General features: G+C 56.4%; 1 protein-coding gene across 1 annotated transcript; it reads right to left on the bottom strand.

Moving 5' to 3' along the window:
• Positions 1 to 278: 278 nt before the first annotated feature.
• Positions 279 to 13,921, bottom strand: LOC102931415 (leucine rich repeat containing 8 VRAC subunit E). The gene is made up of 3 exons (XM_037888049.2): positions 13,410 to 13,921; positions 6,501 to 6,643; positions 279 to 2,884 (listed from the first exon to the last, which is right to left on the bottom strand). The coding sequence occupies exons 2-3, from the start codon at positions 6,636 to 6,638 to the stop codon at positions 629 to 631; spliced, it is 2,394 nt and encodes a 797-aa protein (XP_037743977.1). The 5' UTR covers positions 6,639 to 6,643; positions 13,410 to 13,921; the 3' UTR covers positions 279 to 628.
• Positions 13,922 to 23,377: the final 9,456 nt, after the last annotated feature.

Here is a 23,377-nt window from a genome sequence, read left to right on the forward strand (position 1 = left end):
CAGTGAGTTCCACTGGCTAATGATGCCAGAAAAGCATCACTTTGAATCAGTAGAGTAGGTGGAGCTGTGGAATGAGGAAAGACTTTCCCATGGTTAAAGCCACAGCAAAATTTCAGTTGAACACCCACATTTGTATCCTCTCTAGATTACCCATCAGATTGGCCTGGAAATTCATAGGATAGACTGTGGGCTGGGGTACAGTTTATGGGGCAGTGACCAAGGTGTGCCGGAGATCTAGCACTTTAAAACATGAGCTATTTACGCACACACACAAATTGTCCTTTTTTAAAAGCCATAAATGCTGCTTGTTAATAACACTAAAAAAATAAGTATAAATAGAGTAATTTCTCCCCGGCAATCCAGGATACAACGTGGCAGCTCTGCCATACAGGATCACCCACTGTCCGACTGGGATGAAATGTTGAGCCCCTCCATAGCCATGGCCGGGGGGATGATTCTTTGGTAAGACTTTTGGTGGGAGATCTCCCAGGTGCCTTTGCAGCTCTGGCCTGGGAGCAACACCTGCACTGGAGAGGAGCACACAAGGCACTTCCCAGCTCTAGTCACTGTGACAGTCTTTCTGCAGGTGGCCAAAGAGCCTGCCCCTGCTGCTGACTATCCCCTCTTCTCATTCACTCTCCAGCCTCTCCCGGATGTCCACGGGCAGCATCTCATAGAGGGTGCTCTCCACCACCAAGCCGCTGCGCTTGAGTGCTGGGCACCGCCCAATCTGAAGCGGCAAGGCCTCCAGACGGTTCCCCTTCAATTCCAGCTTGCTGAGCAAGGAGAGGTTGCCCAGGCGGTGGGAGAGGGTGGAGAGCTTGTTGTGTCCCACCATCAGAGTCTTCAGCTTCTTGCAGAAGAAGAGCTCATCGGGCAAGGTCTCCACTGAGTTGGAGGAGATGGCGAAGTACTGGAGATTCTGGAGCACACCTACCTCTGGGGGGATAACCTGGATGCCATTGTTGGAGAGGTCAAGATAGCGGAGCTTGGTGCAGAGGAAGAGCTGGGAGGGCAGGGTCTCTATTTTGTTGCGATTGAGGTAGAGCTGCTCCAGGCCCTTGAGCTTCCGGATGTGCTCGGGGATATAGGCAATGTGGTTGCTCCAGAGCTTAAGGCAGACAAGCTTGCGGCAGTGCTGGAAGCTGAGGATCTCCTCGATGGAGCGTAGCTGGTTGTCTTTCAGGTCCAGTTCCTGCAGGCTGACCAGGCTGAAGACGGCATGGGGGATGCGCTCCAGGTTGCAGTTGACCAGCTCCAGCTCCCGCACGTTGACCAGCTTCTTGAGGTTGTTGAGGGTCACCAGCTTGGTGCCGTCGTTGAGAATGCACAGGCGCTGCAGGTGAGTTGAGATGTCAGTCACGCTGGGTGGCACCTTGGAGATGTTGCTGTGCAACGAGAGCACCTTGAGGTTCCTCAGCTCCCGGAGGCTCTCCAAGCCGGACGCCCTCCCCAGTTCCTGGCTGAAGAGGCCAGAGAGGTGGAGCTCCTCCAGCCCGCGGAGGCTGTAGACCCACAGCGGCACATCTTTGATCTCGTCAAAGGTGGCCTGCATCACCTTGAGGTGGTCCCGCAGGAAGACCAGGGAGGCAAATGGCAGCTTGACGGGGCAGTTCAGCAGGGAGAGCTCCTGGAGGCGGACGAGCTGGGCCACCAGCGGTGGGAAGGTCACATCCTTGAGCATCTCCAGTTTCAGGGCCTCCACCTCAGACAGCTCAAAGACTGTGTCAGGCAAGCCGGACAGCATGAAGAGGTGGAGCTCCAGGCGGCCCAGGGAATTCCGCTGCAGCTTTTGCCGCAGCTTCTCCTCTGTCCATTCGTGGTTGAGGTTGAGCTGCTTGAGCTTGCTTTCGCTGACCTCGGAGAGGAAGACAGCGAAGCGCTTGGAGTAGAGGGAGTCATACTCGTCGATCAGATAAAGCATGAAGGCAAAATCATTCTTGACGTCAGGGATGTCGCTGATGCCCGTCTCCTCTCGCACGTAGCGGAAGGAGTACTCCTTCAAGGGCCGGTGAAAGAGCCAGTACAGCGTGTATAGGCAGGTGAGGCCATAGACGCCCAAGAAGCAGATGTAGCAGATGGCCAGCTTGGAGAAGAGGTGGGCCTTGGTGTGGTTGCAGCAGAAGTGGTCGTAGCCTGTCATGTCCTCCATCTCCATGCTGCAGGGCACAATGAAGTGGATGTTCTGCACCAGGGCGGCATTGTAGGCTGTGATGATCAGGAACTTGAAGACCTTGAGAACAGTCTGTCGGATGTACATGGTATAGAGGATGTCTCCCTCCTCCACGTGCAGCCGGAACTTCTTCACCTTCTCAAACAAAGCTTTGGCCTGCTCCCCTTCCTTCTTGTCCAGCAGGCTGACTGCAGGAGTCTCTGCTACCTTCTTCTCAGAGATGGACTGGATGGGCTGTAGAGCAGGGTGGGACTCGGGTATTTCATCCTTGATGCTCTTCCTCCGCCCGTCTTCCTTCTTTGAGGTCGTCCCATCTTGGTTCTCCCCAGAGACCTCAGAGAGGGCCCGGGTAGTCCAGGGTGAGTCAAAGCACTTGCCAAGGATGGAGATGAAGTGCTCAATCTTAGAGCTGGTGCCCGGAAACTTGAACCAGAAGTTGGCACAGACCATGAAGATGAGGGTGTGGATGACCACCAGGTAGGGGAAGTACTTGGCGTACCAGTGCAGGGCTGTCTCATAGCACATCTGGTTGATGAAGCTGTACTGCTGGATGTCCAGGTTGTTGCGCAGGCCGCTCATCTCCCGGGAGGACAGGGGTGTGTCTGGCTCCGAGGCATTGAGGCTCTTCCTGGTGAAATTCTGGCATGTTTCAGAGAGTGAGGCACCAGCAGGGACATGGTTGGGGAGGCAGATGATTTTGTCCTGTGTCACCTGGGGATATGGCCACAGAGGGGAACAGGTGAGGAAACCGTGGGGGATGCTGATTCACACCAGCTGGGGTCTGCCCCCACTGATTCCAATAGAGCAATGGCTGATTTACACCTGCTGGGGGTCTGGCCCCATTGACTCCAATGGAGCTATGGCCAACTGACACCTGCTGGGGGTCTGGCCCTGTATGTCATGCAATGGTCCATGTACAGTTCTGCCCCCTGAGCACCGACTGCAGGCTGCATTCACGCATATTTCAGGACAATAGTGATAACAGGGGCACCGAAGCCTTGCCCAACCCAGGAGCCCCAAGGGTAGCTTAGACACTCCAGCACACCCTCAGTGCAGAGGTGCACCCTGGGAACGCTATAGGTTCCGTGACACGCGGCGTGCTGGGAGTTGCAGTCTCAGTGGGCTGCGCTGCTGGAGCAGCAGTGAGCACGACCCATTCTGGCCCCACTTCGGCTGCCCCTGGGACAAAGGAGACCGGCCAAGAAGCACAGTTGGTGGTGAGGAAGCATGTCTAGTAGTTAGAGCTCAGGTGCTTGGAGTTAGGTTCTATCCCTGGCTCTGGGATGGGGGTGGGGTCGAGTGGTTAGAGCAGGGGGGGCTGTGAGCCAGGTCTTATGGATTCTCTCCCCAGCTCTGGGAGGGCAGTGGGGTCTACTGGGTTAGACCAGTGGGGTGGGGAGTCAGGACTCTTGGGTTCTATCCCTGGCTCTACCACTGACTCTCTGTATGACCTTGGGCTGCTCCCTTCTCTCTGTGCCTCCATTTCCACCTCCATAAAATGGGCATTATACCAACTCCAGGGAGGTAGCAAGTTTCTAAAGCACCTGGTGAGGCTGAGACAAATGGGACTAGAGAAGGTCAATGAGCTGCTGGTTCACGCCAGCATCTTACCCCACAGCTAGAGAGCAGCAAGAGCGTCCCATGAGCTTAGCCTGTGAATGTGTGCACTGCACACGGCACACACCAACCCCATGAGGAGCTCCTGTGATTCAGTGCCCATGCTAAGCCAGGCCATTGCTAATCACAACCCAGGAGTCCTGACACCGAAGGGAACAGGACCCGCCGTGATGTTGTTAGGTAGGAGAACAGGGGAGGGCGGGTGGCAGGAAGCAGAGATGAGCTGATCAGGGTACTGTAAAGAATTATTGCCCCTCGTTCTGCAGAGCCCGAGCTGGCCCAGTGGCACGCAAAATAAAATCCCCCAGCTCTTGGTTACTGCAACCCGAGGGCCACGTGACTTCCTGTTACAGAAACTGTCTTTCAGCCCCTGGTTCTAAGCAAGCCAGACCCACCTGTGCAGTGTGGGTGACATTCCCCATCTATGGGTGACCAACCTCCTCCTGTGCCAGCTGATGGAGCTGCTCCTTCAGCTCAAGCAATAGAGTGTTGTGCTGATGGTCCCAGTGTCAGCAGGGTTTGAATGTGTGTGTACTGGGGATTTGCCTGAGGTCACCCCAAAAGTCAGTGGCAGAGCCGAGACTGAAACCCAGGAGTCCTGCCTGCCACTACTGCCGCTCCTCTGCTTTCACCATGACTAGATCCCATTCCTCTCCCAGAGCTGGGGATAGAACCCAGGAGTCCTGACTCCCAGCCCCCTGCTCTAGCCACCATCTCAAGGGGGTTTCTCTTTACTTCCCTGGCAGATCCCACCATCCCCTGGCATCTCATTGGTTGGCAGTGTGGCAGGTGCCTGAATGGTTAACTCAAAAGGGGGCCAGCGGGGGGCTAATCTCACTCCTGTCCTCCTCCCGAGTGGCCCTGGGGCTTTGCCTATGGGACTTGTTGCCACGGATATTCTCCCTGGTGCCACAAGAGACAGATATTGTAACAGGACTGCTGCCTTGTGCACCTGCTGCTTGGCTTCCGTATGGACAGACTCCTCCCCCCAGTATTGGGGGGACCTTCATCCGGGGATGACCGAGCACCCCCTACCCCAATGATGATGACAGACCAGCCTAAAACAGGGCTAGGTGGAGAAGGGGCAGCTCATTCAAGGGGCAGAGATGGGGGGAGGGTGATTCTCCCATCTCCCCACATTCCACCCCAGAATGCAAAGCTTGCTGGCCCATCAGCTAACCACTAAAATTCAAGTCTGACATTTATGAAGTGGGGTCTAGTGGTTAGAGCTGCAGGCAGGGCAGGTACAAGGATGTTTCGCACCCTAGGCAAAACTTCCACCTTGCGCCTGCCCGACCGCTCCCCCCCACCCCCCGTCGGCCCGGGGAGCCGTGCGGCAGCTCCCCACCCCAGCTCACCTCTGCTTCACCTCCTCCCCGAGCACGCCACCGCCATTCCGCTTCTCCTGCCTCCCAGGCTTGTGGCGCCAATCAGCTGTTTGGCGCCGCAAGCCTGGGAGGGAGAGAAGCAGAGCGTGGCAGCGTGCTCAGGGGAGGAGCCAGAGCAGAGGTGAGCTGGGACAGGGTTCCCCTGCACGCCGGCCCCCTCCCCCCCGTTACTTGCTGCAGGCGGCCCTCCCCGCGCCCCCCTGCCCCAGCTCACCTCCGCTCCACCACCTCCCCGGAGCACGCTTTTGACTGCCCCCAACCACTTGGTGCTCTAGGCAGCCGCCTAGTTTGCCTAGTGGTTGCACCGGCCCTGGCTGCAGGGGCGGGGTAGGAGTCAGGGTTTTGTTCCCAGTTCTTGGAAGGGAGTAAGAATAAGGGAGAGGGGCTGGGAATCAGGACTCCTGGGTTCTAGTCTCAGCTCTCTTTTCCCCCACCTGGATCAGCCCAATGGGCCCATCTAGCTCAGCAGCCTGTCTCTGATCAGGCTCACATGAGACGGGCTCAGCTCAGCCCCTTTCATTCCTGTTGCTGAGCCACAGCCTTCGCTCCCCACCTTCATCCCATTCCCCAGGGCAGCCCGTGATCCAGCCGCACCCCAGACATGCTGGGGCAAGCTTCCTGCCTGGGCATGAATCCCCGGCAGTGGGGTGGCAGCACCTGCGTGGATACAATACATCCTGGGAGGACTGGCAGCTCCAGGGGAGGCAGACACCTCCGGATTGGGGGGGCAACTCCATCTTAGGGCCTGTATTGATGGCCCTCGCCCTTCCCCCTGCTCCCCTTTCCCTTGAGCCCTGGGCCCACCCTCTCCTCTCCCAGCAGGAGGGTGGCATTCACCCACCCAGCCATTTGAGCTCCAGGGAGGTTCTGATCCAAAGTTTCCAGTTCCCCAGGGGTGCGTCTTCCAGCCGCCTTGCGTCATGGCAGAGTGCTTGCTGGGATGTCCCTCCCACAATGCAACAGGGCGTCCACTGTGGACAAAGGACTCCATTTGCCCCAGCAGCGATTTGACAGGCAGGAGGGGACAGGATAAGGGGTGTTCTTCCCAGCCGGCTGCCTTCTCCTCCGTTTCCACTCTTGCTCTCAGCTGGTTTGTGGGGTCTGCATCCTGCTATTATGGGCACCACTGCCACCTACTGACCGGCATGAGCACATCACCTTCTAGTGGCTGCTGGGGATAGAACTTTCTACTGCTGCTGCTGGAGATTCTCCTTCAGCTCCAGAGGGAGGAGGATCCAGAGGCCCAAGGTCCTATCCCTGCTGCTGCATGGGTGGGGTCTCACAGAGGGTGGTCCCAGCCCAGCCCCCAGCCCAGTACTCACCTGCAGGGTGCAGCCAAAAACCCCAATCATGAGCATGGCCACCGTGATGTATTCAGCCAGCACATCCCACCAGGGCTTGAGCACCTTGAAGGCTGGCTGCTGGTCCGTGAACTGCTTGAACTCAGCTACAGGGATCATCCTGTCTGCAGAGAGAGGGTGGGGTTAGGCTGGTGGAGGCCTCTCCTCCCTAGTGACCCCCAGTTCAAATCCCAGCTCAGGTCCAGTGAGCTTGCTGGATCCTTGGTCAATCTGGAGGAGTGAAGGGGGCCCCAATTATGAAAACAAGAGGCAGCACTGGGTAACCTGACTGCAAGAGGGACATTGGGGAGCAAAAGTCATTGGGCCATGGGACATTGGGAGGGAGCTGGCCCCTGGGAAGAGGGCAGGATCCCAGCCCAAGAGAAAGAATTGTCCTACCCTGAATCTCTTTCACCTCCATAACACCAACCATCCCAGAGATCATTACACACTGTACATGGGGATGGATCGTTTGCCCAGTCCTGACATGCAGCCAGCTCTGGGGTGGGGCACAGCCACTGGTTAACAGCCCCCCAACAGCCTGAGACAGGAGAGCCCTGTTCTGAAAGTGAAAGTTCCAGGGCAGGATGTCGGGAGGCAGAAGGCGATTACTCATGTCGGAAATTGGGCAGGACACCAGGGGTCACACCCTGACTCCTGGGAAGAATGGCTCATCTGATAACCACAAAAGGTCAGTGCTTTGGTCTCATGCTGCAGTGCAGCTTTGGGACCAGAGCTGACTGCGAGGGGAGAGCACCCCACACTGAGCCACCGCCCCGCACCCTGCAGAATAGCTCCCCCAGCGCAGCTCTGAGACACCTTGGAGTCAGTGCTGACCCTGGAGAGCCTCCCTCCCTGCAGCACAGCGCTCCCTGCTGGTCACCCACACTGGTCTCATTGAGCCACCTTTCCCCTCCTGCCTGGCTTTGTTCCCTGCAGACATGGAATGGGGGCTACCCACAGAGTCATTGGGAAGGTTGATCCAGGACATCAATATGGGCAGGGAGTGGGATCTTGGAGAATGCCAAGGGGAGACACTGGGGTCCCATTTCCCCCCTACCAGTCCCAGCATCCCTTTGAAAACTGATCCAGCCAGCCGTAGATTTCACTCCTCTGCTGGCTCGGGATAAGCCCAATCACCTGGCACCAAGGGCACTGGGTGGGGCTTTAATGGCCCAGCGATGGGGGAGCCCTGCCCAGCCCAGGCCCTGGAACCCCCCCACCTCGGAGCAGGGTTCCAAGCACCATAGCAACGCCCTGTGGCCTCCCTCAGGCAACAGAGATGGGGTGACCCTCACTGAGGGTCACAGAAGGCAGATGTGTCAACTCTGATCCCAGTGCTGAGCTTTACCTAGCCCGGCCCCCAGCCCAGCCCCAGCATTTGGGGGGCGTAATCCAGACTCCAGTCTCAGTGTTGTGCAGCGGGAAAAAATTCTTCATTTATCCCAGGAACCCTGACTTCCAGCCTCTGCTCCCCTCTAATGAATCCACTAGATCCTGTTCCACCCTCCCCCTGCCAAGCTGGGGATAGAAGCCAGGAGTCCTGGCTCCCAGTCCAGCCTGCTCTAATCACTCGATCCCACTCCCCTCCCAGAGTGGGAATAGAACCCAGGACGCCTGGTTCCCAGCACCATATGTTCCGATTCATAGATCCCACTCCCATTTTATAGCTGGTACTAGAACCCAGGAATCCTGGCTCCCAGCCTCCTCTGCTCTAAGCACTAGATCCCACTTCCCTACCCAATTGGGAATAGAAGACATGAGTCCTGGTTCCTGGTCCCCCCTGCTCTGATGCTAAACCCCATGCCACTCCTGGAGATGGGAAGTTTAACAGCCCCCCCCCCCAATCACACTGGCCCTGCACTCCCCCCCCAAGTGCTCTCAGGTGTGTCTTGCACCCCTCATCCTGCCACCTTTTGGAGGTGTTCTCTGCACAGCAACCAGGTCTCCAGATGTAGGATCTGCAGCTCAGATTTATCTCTGGTGGGAATGGAGCCAGAGTTTGCTCAATTGGTGCCCTACATGATTCTTAATCATTTAGCTCTTGTGAAAGTGTACCCAATTGCCCAGATGGGGAGGCTCTTTATGCTCCACCCCCACAAGCAGCTACGCCCAGGAAGCAGTTCTGTGAGCCCATGTAGACACCCCATCCTCCTGCCAATGTGAGCCACCCCTCCCCTCAGGGTACACCCTTAGGGAGGAGTCTTTGTGGCCTATTCAGTCTTTGTTTTTTCCATCCACATTCCTGGATTCTATTCCCATCATTGGGAGGGGAGCAGGTCTAGTGGTTAGAGCAGGGGAGCTGGGAGTCAAAGCTCCTGGGTTCCAGACTCTGACAGTGTGTGATCTTGGGCAATTTATTTCGCTCCTTTGTGCCTCAGTTTCCCCAACTCTAGGAGACAAACAATCCTGCCATTACACCTTGCAAGGCTTGTGTGGCTTAATGACCTTTGCACAGTGCTGTGACCCATAGGCAAGACGAGGAGCACGATCATTTTTATTGCACTGACCAATGTTACGTGGGGACCGCTGACCAGCAGGAAAGTTCATGGCTTTACCTAGACATTTCCCCTCCAACCCAGTCGGGTGCTACTCCTGCTCCCCAGAGGAAATGCCTTTCCCTTTGCTCATGGTGGAGAAACCCCCAAGCAAGCTCTTATACAAGGGATGTCGTCCCTGCAGCTGCTTCCCTGTGGTTTGTATGTGTGCCTGCTTGGCAGAGTAAATATTTCCATGGACAGCACTGGGCAGCAGGCAGCGGGGGAAGCAGCAAAGAAAGCTGAAGGCAGTTTGGGGCAATCTGGAGAATTCAGACACTTACAGGACTTTTCAGAGCAGAGAGAATTTTTAAAGGCAGGGTTGGAACTTTCCAGGGAAAGCCAGAGTTCGAGTGAGAGAAACTCTCTGCTAGACTGCTGGTCCACACTCTCCATGCAGAGCTGCAGATAGAAGCCAGGAGTCCTAATTTCCAGCCCCCCTTGCTCTAAACTCTAGACCCCACCCCCCTCCCAGAGCTGGGGACAGAACCCAGGAATCCTGACTCCCTACTCTAACCACTGACCCCACTGTTCTCCCAGAGCTGGGACTAGAACCCAGGAGTCCTGCCCCCCACTCTAACCAGTAGATTCTACTCCCTTCCTAGGGCCAGTACTACCCTTCTCCCCCAGCTAATTTTGATAGTATAAATTCCCTAGGAGCGAGGGTGTAGAGGGTTGGCAGGTGGCACAAGGTACCAGCGCCCAAGCACACGATACTAGCACCCAAGCACACGGCCAGGATCCCCTGGGTTCTACTCTTGGCTCCACCACTGACCCGAAGTGTAGCCTCGGGCAACTCCCTTCCCCTTGGAAAAGACAAAGAGCTGAGCACTGACACAAACCCACTGCCAACTAGGGCTTTGGGGGAGGGGTCACTCTGCTGCAGAGTAGGGACAGATCCCATACCCTCCAACTCTGACAGAGGAGAATCACCATGAGCAATTTAGGCCTTATGACATCCTCATTCCATCCAGCAGAGGGTGGCAGTAGGAATACTTACATAACCGCATCTCCCTGCCCCTCCCCCCCCCCCCCCTCCCACCAGTATCATTACATCTGAGATTCATGTTTGGCTAAGCCAGGTGTTACTAGTGAAACACCCAAAACATAACAGCTGGATTCCTCCAGCACCCATGGAGCTTACAGTCAACTGAATCCCTCAGGGATCCTGACATGGGGAAGGTCCCGCAGGGGAAGGAAAAGGCATGGGTAACTGCCCCTGCTGCCAAACTGGGGCAGCCAAGGGTCCTGAGAGCCATTGAACCAGATTGAAACCTTGCATACGATGGAAACCACTTCAAGCCAGGGGGTGTGGCAGCACCCCTAGTTCCAGCACCTATGGGGGCAGTCCTGGAACCCTTGTCCAGCATGGGCAGCTGTGAGTATAAGATCCTCACTCCAGCCTCTGGGGGGCAGTTCGGGGGGCCCAGTTAGCATCTGCTAGACCCTGTGCAGATCAGGACTCATCCAGCACCCCCGTCTCACTGAAGCCCTTAGAGCATCCCTCAGACCATCCCAAAATCCATCAAAGGGCAGAACACAATGGATTTGGGGGGGATTTCAGAAAACCAGAAAGGGAGGACCCTGCCATCTCTGCAGCACACCCACAGCCTCCAGCACCTCTGAGATTGTCTGTGACTCAGCGAGCTGGCTGATGGCCCGGTCCTGGGGATGGTTTTGTTCAATATCTTCATTAATGATCTGGAGGATGGCGTGGATTGCACCCTCAGCAAGTTTGCAGATGACACTAAACTGGGAGGTGTGGTAGATACGCTGGAGGGTAGGGATAGGATATAGAGGGACCTAGACAAATTAGAGGATTGGGCCAAAAGAAATCTGATGAGGTTCAACAAGGACAAGTGCAGAGTCCTGCATTTAGAAAGGAAGAATCCCATGCACCGCTACAGACTAGGGACAGAGTGGCTAGGCAGCAGTTCTGCAGAAAGGACCTGGGGGTTACTGTGGACGAGAAGCTGGATATGAGTCAGCAATGTGCCCTTGTTGCCAAGAAGGCTAACGGCATTTTGGGCTGTATAAGTAGGAGCATTGTTAGCGGATCGAGGGAAGTGATCATTCCCATATATTCGGCATTGGTGAGGCCTCATCTGGAGTACTGTGTCCAGTTTTGGGGCCTACACTACAAGAAGGATGTGGAAAAATTGGAAAGAGTCCAGTGGAGGGCAACAAAAAATGATTAGCAAAAAGACAAGGAGTACTTGCGGCACCTTAGAGACTAACAAATTTATTTGAGCATAAGCTTTCGTGAGCTACAGCTCACTTCATTGGATGCAAAAAGCTTATGCTCAAATATATTTGTTACTCTCTAAGGTGCCACAAGTACTCCTTTTCTTTTTGCGGATACAAACTAACACAGCTGCTACTCTGAAAAATGATCAGGGGGCTGGAATACATGACTTATGAGGAGAGGCTGAGGGAACTGGGATTGTTTAGTCTGCGGAAGAGAAGGATGAGGGGGGATTTGATAGCTGCTTTCAACTACCTGAAAGGGGGTTCCAAAGAGGATGGATCTAGACTGTTCTTAGTGGTAGCAGATGACAGAACAAGGAGTAATGGTCTCAAGTTGCAGTGCGGGAGGTTTAGGTTGGATATTAGGAAAAACTTTTTCACTGGGAGGGTGGTGAAACACTGGAATGGGTTACCTAGGGAGGTGGTGGAATCTCCTTCCTTAGAGGTTTTTAAGGTCAGGCTTGACAAAGCCCTGACTGGGATGATTTAGTTGGGGATTGGTCCTGCTTTGAGCAGGGGGTTGGACTAGATGACCTCCTGAGGTCCCTTCCAACCCTGATATTCTATGATTCAATGATTAACGCCTTCCCCTCGAACACCCCAACTCATCTCTGCTCATCCTCCCCACAGGTACCCAGTTGGCATCCCAAACACCTAATCTCCCAGACAGAAAGGAGGTGGGGGGATGGATGCACACAGCCCCTGGCATCAGAGCAAGGGGAGAAGGGGGTACACACAGAGCCTCTGGCATGGGGGGGACCTGGTATCGGGTCCAGAGTAGGAGGCCCCACGGCCCAAGCTGCTCCTGGCATGCAGGAGCCAAGAGGTTCATTCTGTGAGCAACCAGGGGCATTGCTGCCCAGGAGGAGCCTTCCCCACCATCACCTGTATCGGCCCCATTGCAGCAGGGGTGATCAGCAAGTCCCATAGGCTATCTGAGGGCAACCCGCCCCGTTTCCCCCCCTCAGCCTGGCCTGGAGAGCAAGCACTTGGGGACTTCCAGAAGATAGTTCTTCTTCCTTCCTTCGCCTCCGCCCAGCCCAGGTCCCTCATCCTCCCAGGCTCCAAGCAAATTATTCCCATTCTCCCTCCCACCCATTGCTGGTCACCTCCAGCCATGCCCAGCCCCTAGGCACCCCCTAACCATCCCCAGTCCCCCTCATTCCTGGGCCCGGACAGTTAAACTCAGCGCTCAGGCAACACTGAGCACCTGTCATCCCCAGGCACCTCCTACGCTCCACATTTCTGGGCACCCCCAGCCGTGCTCAGGGCCCCTACTCCTACCCATGACCCACCTCCCCAGCCATGCCCGATCTGAAGGCACTCCAGCCTCTGTGCTCACCCCCGCCCCCTTTTCACACATGCTCTGGGATGTGGCTTGGGGCCTGCTCCTCTCTGGGGGTGCTGGTAGGGATGAGGGGAAGTGCAAGTGGGGTCCCACCGAACAGGCCACAGGGGGCAGGATGCATTTCCTGTGGATGTGCCACCCCCGAGGAAAATCTGCACCCCCCAAAACTCTCTCTCCTGAGGCAAACAAGCACTTGCTTACCCCACGTACAGGTGCCAGTCCTTCCAGCCCCTCCCTAGTAAATCTGGATTCCCCCCTCCCCCAAAAATGGTCCCCTTTCTCCTAAGGACAAATTCCCCTCTCCCCCTTCCTTGGGGATCCAAGACCCACTCCCCTTTTCTGGGACCAACCCCAACTCACCCAGGGGCAAAGCCAGGTCATAGAATATCAGGGTTGGAAGGGACCTCAGGAGATCATCTAGTCCAACCCCCTGTTCAAAGCAGGGCCAATCCCCAATATTTGCCCCAGATCCCTAAACACTGGGTTTAGCAGGCTAAAGCTCAAACCACTGAGCTATCCCTCCCCCAGATCCCACTTAAGCTCCCTTCCTGCCCCCAGTAGTCCTCCTCCCTTCCTGGGGAGTAAATCTGGATTCTCACTCTCCCGCCAGGTGTAAATTCACATTCCCCCTTTCCTCCTGCGGGAGGGGGGGATCCGGATCCCCCCCCTTTTCCTCCTCCCATCCTGGGTGGGTGGAATCTGGATTCTCACTACGCGGGGGGCGACCACTCCCCCACCCGCTTTGCCCGTGTAACTTACCAGCTCTCCGTTCCCACTGCCCAGCCGGCTGCCTTGCCCGGGCCTCAGCGGGGCGCAGTCAGGGTGATTCCGCTGCGCCCCCCGCGGCGGTGACGGGCTCCTCCAGCGCTGCCTGCTGCCTCGGCTCCTGGGCACCCCCCCCAGGTGCGGGAGTGACTCACCCTGCCTGACGAGCTCCGGCCCAGCCCCGCCGCTGGGCTGGGTTTGGGGAGGGCGGAGACCCGGGGCAGAGCAAACACGCGGCGCCTCCACCGGCACCAGCCACAAAGCGGCAGCGACCCGTACAGCGGGGACCCGAGACTCACGGGTCCCTCCCCGGCTCCGCGAGGGGAGTGGGAGCTAGTGGTGAGAGTGGGGGGTGTTGGGAGCCAGAACTCCTGCATCGCTGCCAGAGTCTCACCAGGCACCCTGAGGGGCATCCCTTCTGCTCTCTCCGCCTCCGATTGTGCGGGTGGGCAGCGGCCCTCCCTTTCCTAAAGGGTTTGGGCTGGTCAGGTGACAGGAACGGTAATTGCACATTACAATTATCTGATTATTTAATCTCTCACCGGAATTGTGGTCTGAAGTCAGCCCATGGCTGTTGCTCATGGACCGGAGAAGATTTCAGCCTCTGCGATGACAATCTAACGTTTCTGCAGCTTCTGTCAATGCCAGGTACTTTGCAAACTACTTATAAGGATCACTTCGTTCCCTGCAAATGAAAGGCCGCCACTTCTGGGGTGGGAAGCAGCAGGTGTTTAACAGCGCGTCAGTGACTCGATGCAGGGATCATTCACACAGCAATAGAAATGCAGCCAGCTCTGGGGTGGAACACGGCAGCTGTTTAACAGCACACAGCAACACGCCACAAGAACAATTGTGCAACCAATCAGTGCATTGAAGAATGTTCCCCAAGGTGGGTTAGAAGCCCTCCGGGAGCTGTGCTAAATGCTGGGTTTTGTCATGGGAGGAAAAGGGCTTATGAAAAGCTCTTGTTTATGTTCTCAAGGAAGTGGATCATTGCAGCAGGCAGAAGCTGTAATGGTCTCAAAGCCTGTCATTGTCTGGGTGAAATTCGACCCCCCAGCTACTCCGCACAACCCATCTCTGGAGACAATCAGATGGGGCGTGTGAGCTGGGATTCATTCAACAGGGATGTTTGGATGTGAATCAGTGGAGCGGGTGTTTGGGAAGGAAAATCTCCCCCTTTGCCACTCATACATCACAGCCCAGTGCTGGGACCTGAGATTCTGGGATTGAAAGTGACGAGGGACAAAAAGCCCAACCTGCTACCCCTTGCTGCAGGGATCTGGGAACTGCAGCAAGGAAATGAACTATTAACTATCACGTACTATCGGGACCCATGGGGGCAGAGGGCATGTGGGGGGACAGGTGCCTGGTACCTGTGGGATGTGGCTCCCTGCTCATCTCACTCCCCCAGTGCACAGAGGAAGTGGACGGGGCTGCGTGACAGGGCCAGGATCAGGATGGAGGGGAGTGAAAGCTGCACCCTGTGTGTTCTGGCCCCTGCCCAGCATTGCCTCTATATCTCAGAGCCTGCAATCAGATCCTAGATCTGGAAGGGAAGTGGGGTCTAGTAGTTAGGGCAGGGTAGTTGGGAGTCAGGGATCCTTGTTTCTGTTCCTGGTAGGCCCATCAAGAGAAACTGGGGCTCCAATACATCATGTTCGCTGGGGCCCCACCCCCTCCCATTTCACCCCAGTTACAGGTGTTTGGGGGGCCCCAGTACAGTTGTCTCCCACTTTCCACTGCTCTCATCAGCCCTGGATCTGGGAGGGGAGTGTTCAGAGCAAGGGGGCTGGGAGTCAGGACTCCTGGGTTCTATTCCCAGCTCTGGGCAGAGAGTGGTGTGTCTAGTGGTTAGAGCCGGAGTGTTGGGAGTCAGGACCCCCAAAGGGTACATCGACACAGCCGCTGGGAGTGTATATTCAGGCGGCTACGCCAGACCGCAGCCTCCGCTGCAACGTTCACACTGCTATTTCCAGTGCACTGCCGCCAGCACGTCTGCCTGGGGTCACTTGGTGTCCCCCACTGAAGGTCTCTCTCTGGCAGGATCCCAGGCCAGCCTTCAGCAGGTGCCTAGTACCAGCCTCTCCAAGCAGGGCACACTGGAAACACCACAGATAGGAGCTGGGTGCGCCAGCTGAGACAGAGCCAGTGGAATCTACTCAGGGCTGCAGAGGGATCATAGTACCTAACCGCTAGACCCCGCCCCTGCCCAGAGCTGGGAATACAACCCAGCCCTGGCCTCCCCCACTCTAACCACTAGGCTCCACTCCCCCCTTCAAGTTGGAATAGAACCCATGAGTCCTGACTCACTTCTCTGCCCCTCTCCCCGGCTCCTTTGCCCTCTCCAGGCCCTGTCCCCCCCCCAGTCCTGTCTACATGCCTATAACTAGGGGTGAGTGAGCTCACCCCGCCGCAGCAGGCAGGGCCCAGCACAGCCCATAATTATCTGGAAATAGTCATTTCCTGAGGTGCCCACAGGTCCTGTGCCAGGGCTGGCAAGGATATTTAAAGGGCCAGTGTACCCATTCCAGGGGGGACAGTGCGGGGTGTGTGTGTCAGAGACCAACTCTGCAGATGAGCGCCTGGGAGAGCCCAGGGGAAGTGCAGGGAGTGGGGGTGGGGCCTCAGCTTGGGGCAGTCCTTCCGGTTGTTGCTGCTGAACCTAGAGCCCCTGTGTGGCACTAGGGGTCGCTGTGCTGCAGGGAACATGGTCGGGGCTCAGGGGGGGATGATCTCCACTCTGCATTTTAATTTAATTTTAAATGAAGCTTCTTAAACATTTTTAAAACTTTATTTACTTTCCAGACAACAACAGTTTAGCTATATATTATAGACTTATAGAAAGAGACCTTCTAAAAACGTTAAAATGCATGACTGGTCACCCGAAACCTCAAATTAGAGTGAATAAATGAAGACTCGGCCCACCACTTCTGAAAGGCTGCCGACCCCTGGACAACAGGATTCTTCACTAAACTCTTGTTCAGTGTTGGTACCGCAGAGACGACTGCATCTCAGCACCAGCCAAGAGATTCCCACATCCCTCTGCGCCCCACACTGGAGGTGGCTGCATTTCAGCCCCAGGTGAGGGTTCCCTGTATAAATTCCTCTGTGCCCCACCCCAGAGGTGGCTGCATCTCAGTGCCTGAGCATTCACAGGCTGTACAGACCTTGGGTCCCCAGATATGGAAGGAGCTAGTGAGAACCCACTTTTTCTTAATGCAGGCCATGAATTGGTGGAGGCCGTGTTGTCTGGGGTGAGGAGTGGGAGGTTACTGGCTCTGAGGCAGCTGGACTGGGAGGTTGTTGGTCTCCCAGACCCTTTGGGGGGTCCCAATGCTGGGTGTGAAGTCCTCATGGATGGGTCTGGTCCCCAACCCCTGTGCTTCTGCCCCCATTCACTCCTCACTTCGCTCCAGAACATCTTGCCCCAGGAATCCCCCAACAGTGTGGGGGAAGAGGGAATGGAATTTTTGGGGTGGCTGGGGGTGCATTATTGGGGTAACCATTGAGGGTGCTAGAACTTAATTCATAAGCACAGTCCTGGTTCAGCCCCTCCTCCCCAGGCACTCCAGCTGGAGGCTGCGCTCTTCCCTTCAGCAGTGATGCCCTGGGCCTTAGAGGCAGCAAGGAGGGTGTGATCTTGGGGAGGGGTGGAGGTTAGTCCCCCGCTTCCACCCATCTCTGGCTGCCCAGTGGTGGCTAGAAGCAGAGTCATGAGCCCAAAGGCAGTGTGGGGCCACTTGAGCTTCAAATTGGTCCAGTCACCCCAGCCCTCTCAGGAGCCCCCGGGGCCAGGATTCCTGGAGCTACCAGCTAGTCCCTTCCTGTAAGAAGCCTCTTGTCCCCCCTCCACCCACTCTACCAACTGAGGGGGAAGGGAGGCCCCTCCCAGTTCACACACAGGTGGGAGAGGGCTGTGGCTGGCAGAGGTCACCCCGGGGCACTGGCCGAGAGGGGAGACAATGCTGGGAAGGGAAGAAGGGGATCACATCAGAGACCAGGGGAAGGAGCAATATATGGATAGATAGATAGAGGGGGTGGATGGGGATAGATAGAGGGGGGGGTGGATGGCGATAGATAGACAGACAGACGGGGTGTATGGGGATGGCTGGATCTTCAGGGAGCTCTCCATATGGTCCAGAGACTTTGAGGTTCATGGCTCCCCATCCCCCATGCTTCAACCTATTTCCAGCAGCACAGAGTTAGCCCCGCCCCTGTTGAGGATCTGGATCGTCAGAGTGTAATCCAACAAAGACAAAAAGAACAGGAGGACTTGTGGCACCTTAGAGACTGATAAATTTATTAGAGCATAAGCTTTCGTGAGCTACAGCTCACTTCATCGGATGCATGCAGCATCCGATGAAGTGAGCTGTAGCTCACGAAAGCTTATGCTCTAATAAATTTGTTAGTCTCTAAAGTGCCACAAGTCCTCCTGTTCTTTTTGCGACTACAGACTAACACGGCTGCTACTCTGAAACCAACAAAGACAGAGGACTCTGTTGGGAACCCCCACTAGGGGGCGCGGCCCCCACGTGGTTACAGGCCTTATCCCAGACACATGAGCTCAGGAAGGGGTCAAGCACCCAGCGTCCTGGTTTGCCTGGGACAGGCCTGGTTGTTCACCCAATGTCCCAGCCCCTGACCCCCACCCGCCAGGAACTCCACATCCCGGTCTGCCCTTTCCTCAAGCAAACTGCAGCATCGCCAACCCCAGTAATTCAAAGATCATGAGTAAGGCTAAGATTTTGTCATGGATATTGTTAGTAAAAGTCACAGACAGGTCACAGGCAGTAAAGAAAAATTCATGGAAGCCCATGACCTGTCCTTGACTTTTACTAACAATATCCATGACAAAATGGGAAGCTAGGCAGCTGCGGTGGCCCACTCGGAGCTCCAGGGTCCCCCACCACCTGCGGCGACTTGGAGCTCCGGGGTCCCCCCTCCGGCCACCATAGGTGATGGGGGTCCCTGCAGCTCCTGGCTGCTGCGGGCTGAAGTCAAGGAGGTCACTGAAAGTCACAGATTCCGTGACTTCTGCGACCGCCATGGAAAAATAATATCCTTAATCATGAATCACGAGATCAGCTTCTAAAATCACTAGATTCTTTTAAATTCACCTTCAGTTTGTTCACCCTCTGGGGGTTTTTGAGCTGTCAGGGGTGGGGTGGGGTCCCTGTCTCTTTAAGGATTTTGTCAGACCAATGTAGGCCTGCTGAATTGAACTGAGGGCTAGAAGCTGGCTTTTTTCAACGGAAGCTGAGAGATTCTCCCTTAATCCTGGCGCTCCAGGACTTGAGAGGCTTGGAGGAGAGCACCACGTTTTGCGTGATTTGTGATAAAACCCCCATGGTTGGCAACACTGAAAATATTTGGCTTTTAAAAGGAAAAGTGATACAATCGAGCCTGGTTTAAAAACGGTTAAACATTTGCATTTAAAACCTGCAGATTCCAAACCAAGCTTCGTTCTCTTGGTTTCAAAACGAGCGGTTTTTATTTTATCGGAAGTGCTTGCAAAAATCAATTTGTGCCCCCGCCCCTCCCAGAGCTGTGGCTAGAGCCCAGGAATCCTAAATTCCAGGTCCTCCTCCTTGCTCTAACCACTAGACACCACTCTCCTCCCAAAGGCAGGAATAGACTCCAGGAGTCCTGTCTCCCAGACCTCCCCTGTTCTAACCACTAGACCTCACTCCCTTCCCAGAACTAGGGTCCAGTTGCAGGCTCTGGTCTATAGATGGTGTGCAGGGCAGGGGGCTGTGCCCAATTCTGGGTGTGGGTCAGCACCCCCTGTCTATCCTGAGCCATCTATGTGCTTCAATGCCACTCACAGCATGGCAGTGCCCTGGTGCCAGACACATAACACCACCTTCGTTCATTTCCTTGCTGCAATTCCATGGGAGGGGAAGGTAGAAAATAGGGAAAAGGTCAAAACGTTCATGTTCAGGCTTGGTAAGGGGGGAAAGAAACATTTTGAACTAAAAAAAAAAGACAATTTTTGTGAGCAGTTTCCATCGAAAAAGGCCATTTTGCTATGGCAGCATTTCACTGATAACATCCCTAAGAGCTCGGGTACAAACTGCTGGAGTCAAGCTGTCTTGCTCAGCGTTTGCTAGCACAGCCCAGCAGAGCGTTCAGCCCGAGGGGCAGCGTCCAGACTGGAGGAGACCTGGAACCGGCACCGTCAGCATTATGATTATTATGATTTATTGGGTGTATTACGGTAGCTCCTAGGCCCGGTCATGGCCAAGGCCCCCCAGAGTGCTCGGTATTGTACAAACAGCCAGGCCCTGCCCAAAGAGCTGGTGACCTGGGTATAAGACAAGAGAGCCCGGATGCAGACAGACGGGGGAGCACAAGGAGACTGTCACCAGAGCTGACCCTTTGCAGCGTGAATCTGAACTCAGGGTTTCATGATCGGCTCATTCAGACACTAGGTACTGGCTGAAATCTTCTCCCCTTGGAAATTTGTCCACTCTAAATCCCAGCTACTAAAGGGCGTTTTAATCTAGCAGAGAAAGGCAGAACACGAGCCCACGGCTGGAAGCTGAAGCCCGCCCAGTTCTAACTGGAAATAAGGCACAAATGTATGAAGTGCGGGCGACTGACCATTGGCTCTCACGCCCAAGGGGCGGGTGGAGTCACCATCTGCAAATCCAGCCTGGCAGTCTTTCTGGAAGACACGTTAGGTGGAGACGAGTTATCGGGCTCAGTATGGGGGAGCTGGCCTGGGTGACGTACTCTGGCCTGGGTTGTACAGGAGGGCAGATGATCGAATGGCCCACGCAGGCCTTGAAATCTGTAACTCTGCAAGACCAGCTTTGAGGCAGCAGCTGGGAGCAGTGACACCTGCACACAGTGAGTGGAGGTGTGTCTGGGGGGAGGGGGTCTTGTCTTTTGTATTAATATTTCAGACCCCTAAAAAATGTCCCAGCAATGTCCCACTTTCAGATGTTGAGAGTCACAGGGGGATCTCTCACCCCTTCCACTGAAATGCAGCCAGCTCTGGGGTGATTAAATCTGCATCATGCTGGGGGAAGCATGGATTCTCAGCCCCTACTGATCCCCCAACCCACTCCCTGCAGCACAGCGCCCCCTAGCACTGCACTGGAGCAGTAGGGCCAGCAGTGATGGCAAGAAGAGAACACCCCCTTCTGAGCACCCTGCCCCCCAGGAGCACCCAGTCTCCCATCCAAGCACTAACCCAGCCCTGCCTAGCTTAGCTGGAGCGCTCAGGGAAGCACATGAGGGGCCAGCAGGAAGCCCTGCCACCTGGGGAGGAGCGAGCCTTGGACCCCAGAGCCCCTTGCAAACCCTGCCTGGACCCTCCTGAGAGCCAGAGCCCTGAGGGCATCGTCTCTCCAAGGGCTCTTGGCAGCTGTAACCCAGTAGCACCCCCGGTGGGCTCCGTATCTAATAACACCCTAGCCCTAATTTCTTTGGATTGCTGCACAACCAAGTTGGACCATCATGGATCCGGGAGGGTCAAGAGACAGAAGTCAGGGAATGGGACACGGGGCCTTTCCCCTCCAGGGGGTGCTGGCTCCAGTCCATCTGGCTCAGGGAGTGGGGAATGGGGCACTGGGCCTTTCCCCTGTAGGGGGCGCCAGCCCTGATCCAGCCCCAGAGTAGGGGCTGTCTGGCTTGGGGAATGGTTCATGGGGCGTTTCCACTCTAGGGGGCACTGGGTCTTAATCCAGTTCTCATCAGGGCAGGGGCATGTTGGGGGGCAGAGAACGGGGGTGGGGGACAGAGTTTGCCTGGCTGCTATCTGGGTTATACCTGGGGGAGGGGAGCTCTAGGCTGGGGCCTGTTAAGGGCATGAATCCTTCCAGCGAGGGCCCCTCTGGGGCATTAAATCCCCTGGGGAGGGCAGTGCAGGCTGAGCAGGGTGGGGGTGTCTACCCTCTAATCAATGGGACTTAATTGGCCTGACCAACTTGGCAAAGGACCAGGCCCCAGGGATTGTGACTTTCCTGGCCAGAGCACCCGGGGATGGACTCCCTGGGTTTGTGCCCCTCCCCCACCTGGCCAGGGGGCCCTATAGCATGGTGCCTGCTCTGTCCCGTCCCACCCCCTTCCCCAGGCCTGAGCTGCCCCTGTGGCTGGGTCCCTCACACTCTGCTCCGAGTGGGAGCAGCCATGAGGTGGGGCCCAAGCAGCGGGTTGGGAGGACGTGTCACCCCCCCTCACCCTCCAGCCACAGGGAGTTCGCCAGGCCACCAAAACTGTCCAGTAGCCCTCTCCCATCCCATACTGGGGGGGGCTTCCCCTCCCCTTCCTCCCCCTAACCGCCCTGCCCCATACTGGGAGGGGCTGTACTGCCCACTCCTCCCCTCTGCCCCATACCAGGAGGAGCTGTACCTCCCCCTCTTCCCCCTTGCCCCATACTGGGAGGAGTTGTCCCTCCCGCTCACTCCCTCCCAGGCTCCCACCAGCCCCACACTGAGAAGGGCTCTCTCTCTCTATCCCTCTGCCCCACAGACTCTTCTGCCCTTTACTGGGAGGAGGGGGCTTCCTTTCTCTGGCCAAAGGATGGACTTTCCAAGAGGCAGCACTGGCTAGTGGGTGAGAGCTGGGGCTGGGGGCTGGGTTCTCCTGGGTTCTGTCCCGCCTCTGGGTGGGGAGTGGGGTCTAGACGGGTAGATCCAGGGTCGGGGGAGTCAGGACTCCTGAGTTCTGTCCCCTCCTGGGGGGGCTGTTGTGCCCTAGGCAGACTCTCCCTGCTGTTATTAATAGGCATCATGTTTGTCGGGGCTGTTGATGCAGGGGGGATCGGGTGTCGGGCCAGCGAGGGTAATCTGAGCTGGTAATGGGATCGCAGCGCACCCCATTTATCCCGTTCGTAGGAACCCCCCGAACACAAATACTGCAGGGGCTTTTTTATAATGGGGGGAGGAGCTGGAACACTAGGTGCACGCAGGGGACTGCCCCCCAAACTCTGCTGGTGTCCCTCAATCCTGACCTGCAGCTGCCTGCTGTCCTGGCCCTGTGCCTCCCCACCAAACACAACTCTGCTGGTGCCCCTCAATCCCGACCCGCAGCCCCTGCTAACCCTCGTGGGGGGCGCTGCTTGCACACACCCCATGGCAGAGGTGTGCGGGGGAAGGGGGGGAGCACACAGGACTCTTTGTCCAGCCGGGGCCAGAGGAAGCTGCCTGAAGCTTCCACAAACATCCCTGGAATCCCTGCTGGGCCGGGCCACTCCAGCTGCTGGGGGTGGAGGTGGGGGTGGGTGTCTCTCCCCTTCTCCTGGGCAGAATCCAGGGGGAGCCATCACAGGACTGTATGAGGCCCCCCCAACCCCCCCTCCACTACTGAGGGTTTAGGACCCTTGGCTTTCCTGGAGTCTGGATCCAAATGGCAGGGGGGCAGGGTCCAGGGTCCAGATCCCAGATTCACAGCTGGCTCTGTCTGCAGGGGAAAAGGGAGAGCAGCCCCCCCATCCCCTGCCTTTGTGGCTGAGCCAACCCCCTTCAACACTGGGGGCTCGGACAGTCAGAACCAGAGCTTCTCTCTAGGGTTAGCTACACTGAGAGAGGCTGGGCTAGAACCGCGGAATCCTGACTCCCAGCCCCCCATTCTAACCACTAGACCCTATTCCCTCTCCTAAACTGGGACTAGAACCCAGGAGTCCGGGACTCCTCATCCCCCTGCTCTAACCTGCTCGACTCCAGAAGAGCTCAGGAATGCTGGGGAGTTACAACCCCCCGACTAGCTGTGGGGCTATTTTCATCTTCCCCCATCACCTCCCCAGGGCTGTGGCTCGCAGTGGCTGCATTTATGGGGCTGGCTCCCTCCTCAGCCAGATGGGGTGCCTGGTGCCAGTGCCTCTGCACCAGCCCCCAACAGAGTCACCCCCCACACGAGGGCTGCCCCCCTCCCTGCAGGGTGTGTGGGGAGGGGTTTAGCTCAGGTGGCTCCAGGGCAGTCAGGCCGGGAGTGGGGGGCATGTGGGGTGCACA

The sequence above is a fragment of the Chelonia mydas genome, chromosome 20 (genome assembly GCF_015237465.2).
Source record: "Chelonia mydas isolate rCheMyd1 chromosome 20, rCheMyd1.pri.v2, whole genome shotgun sequence".
In the NCBI taxonomy this organism is placed as follows: domain Eukaryota; kingdom Metazoa; phylum Chordata; order Testudines; family Cheloniidae; genus Chelonia; species Chelonia mydas.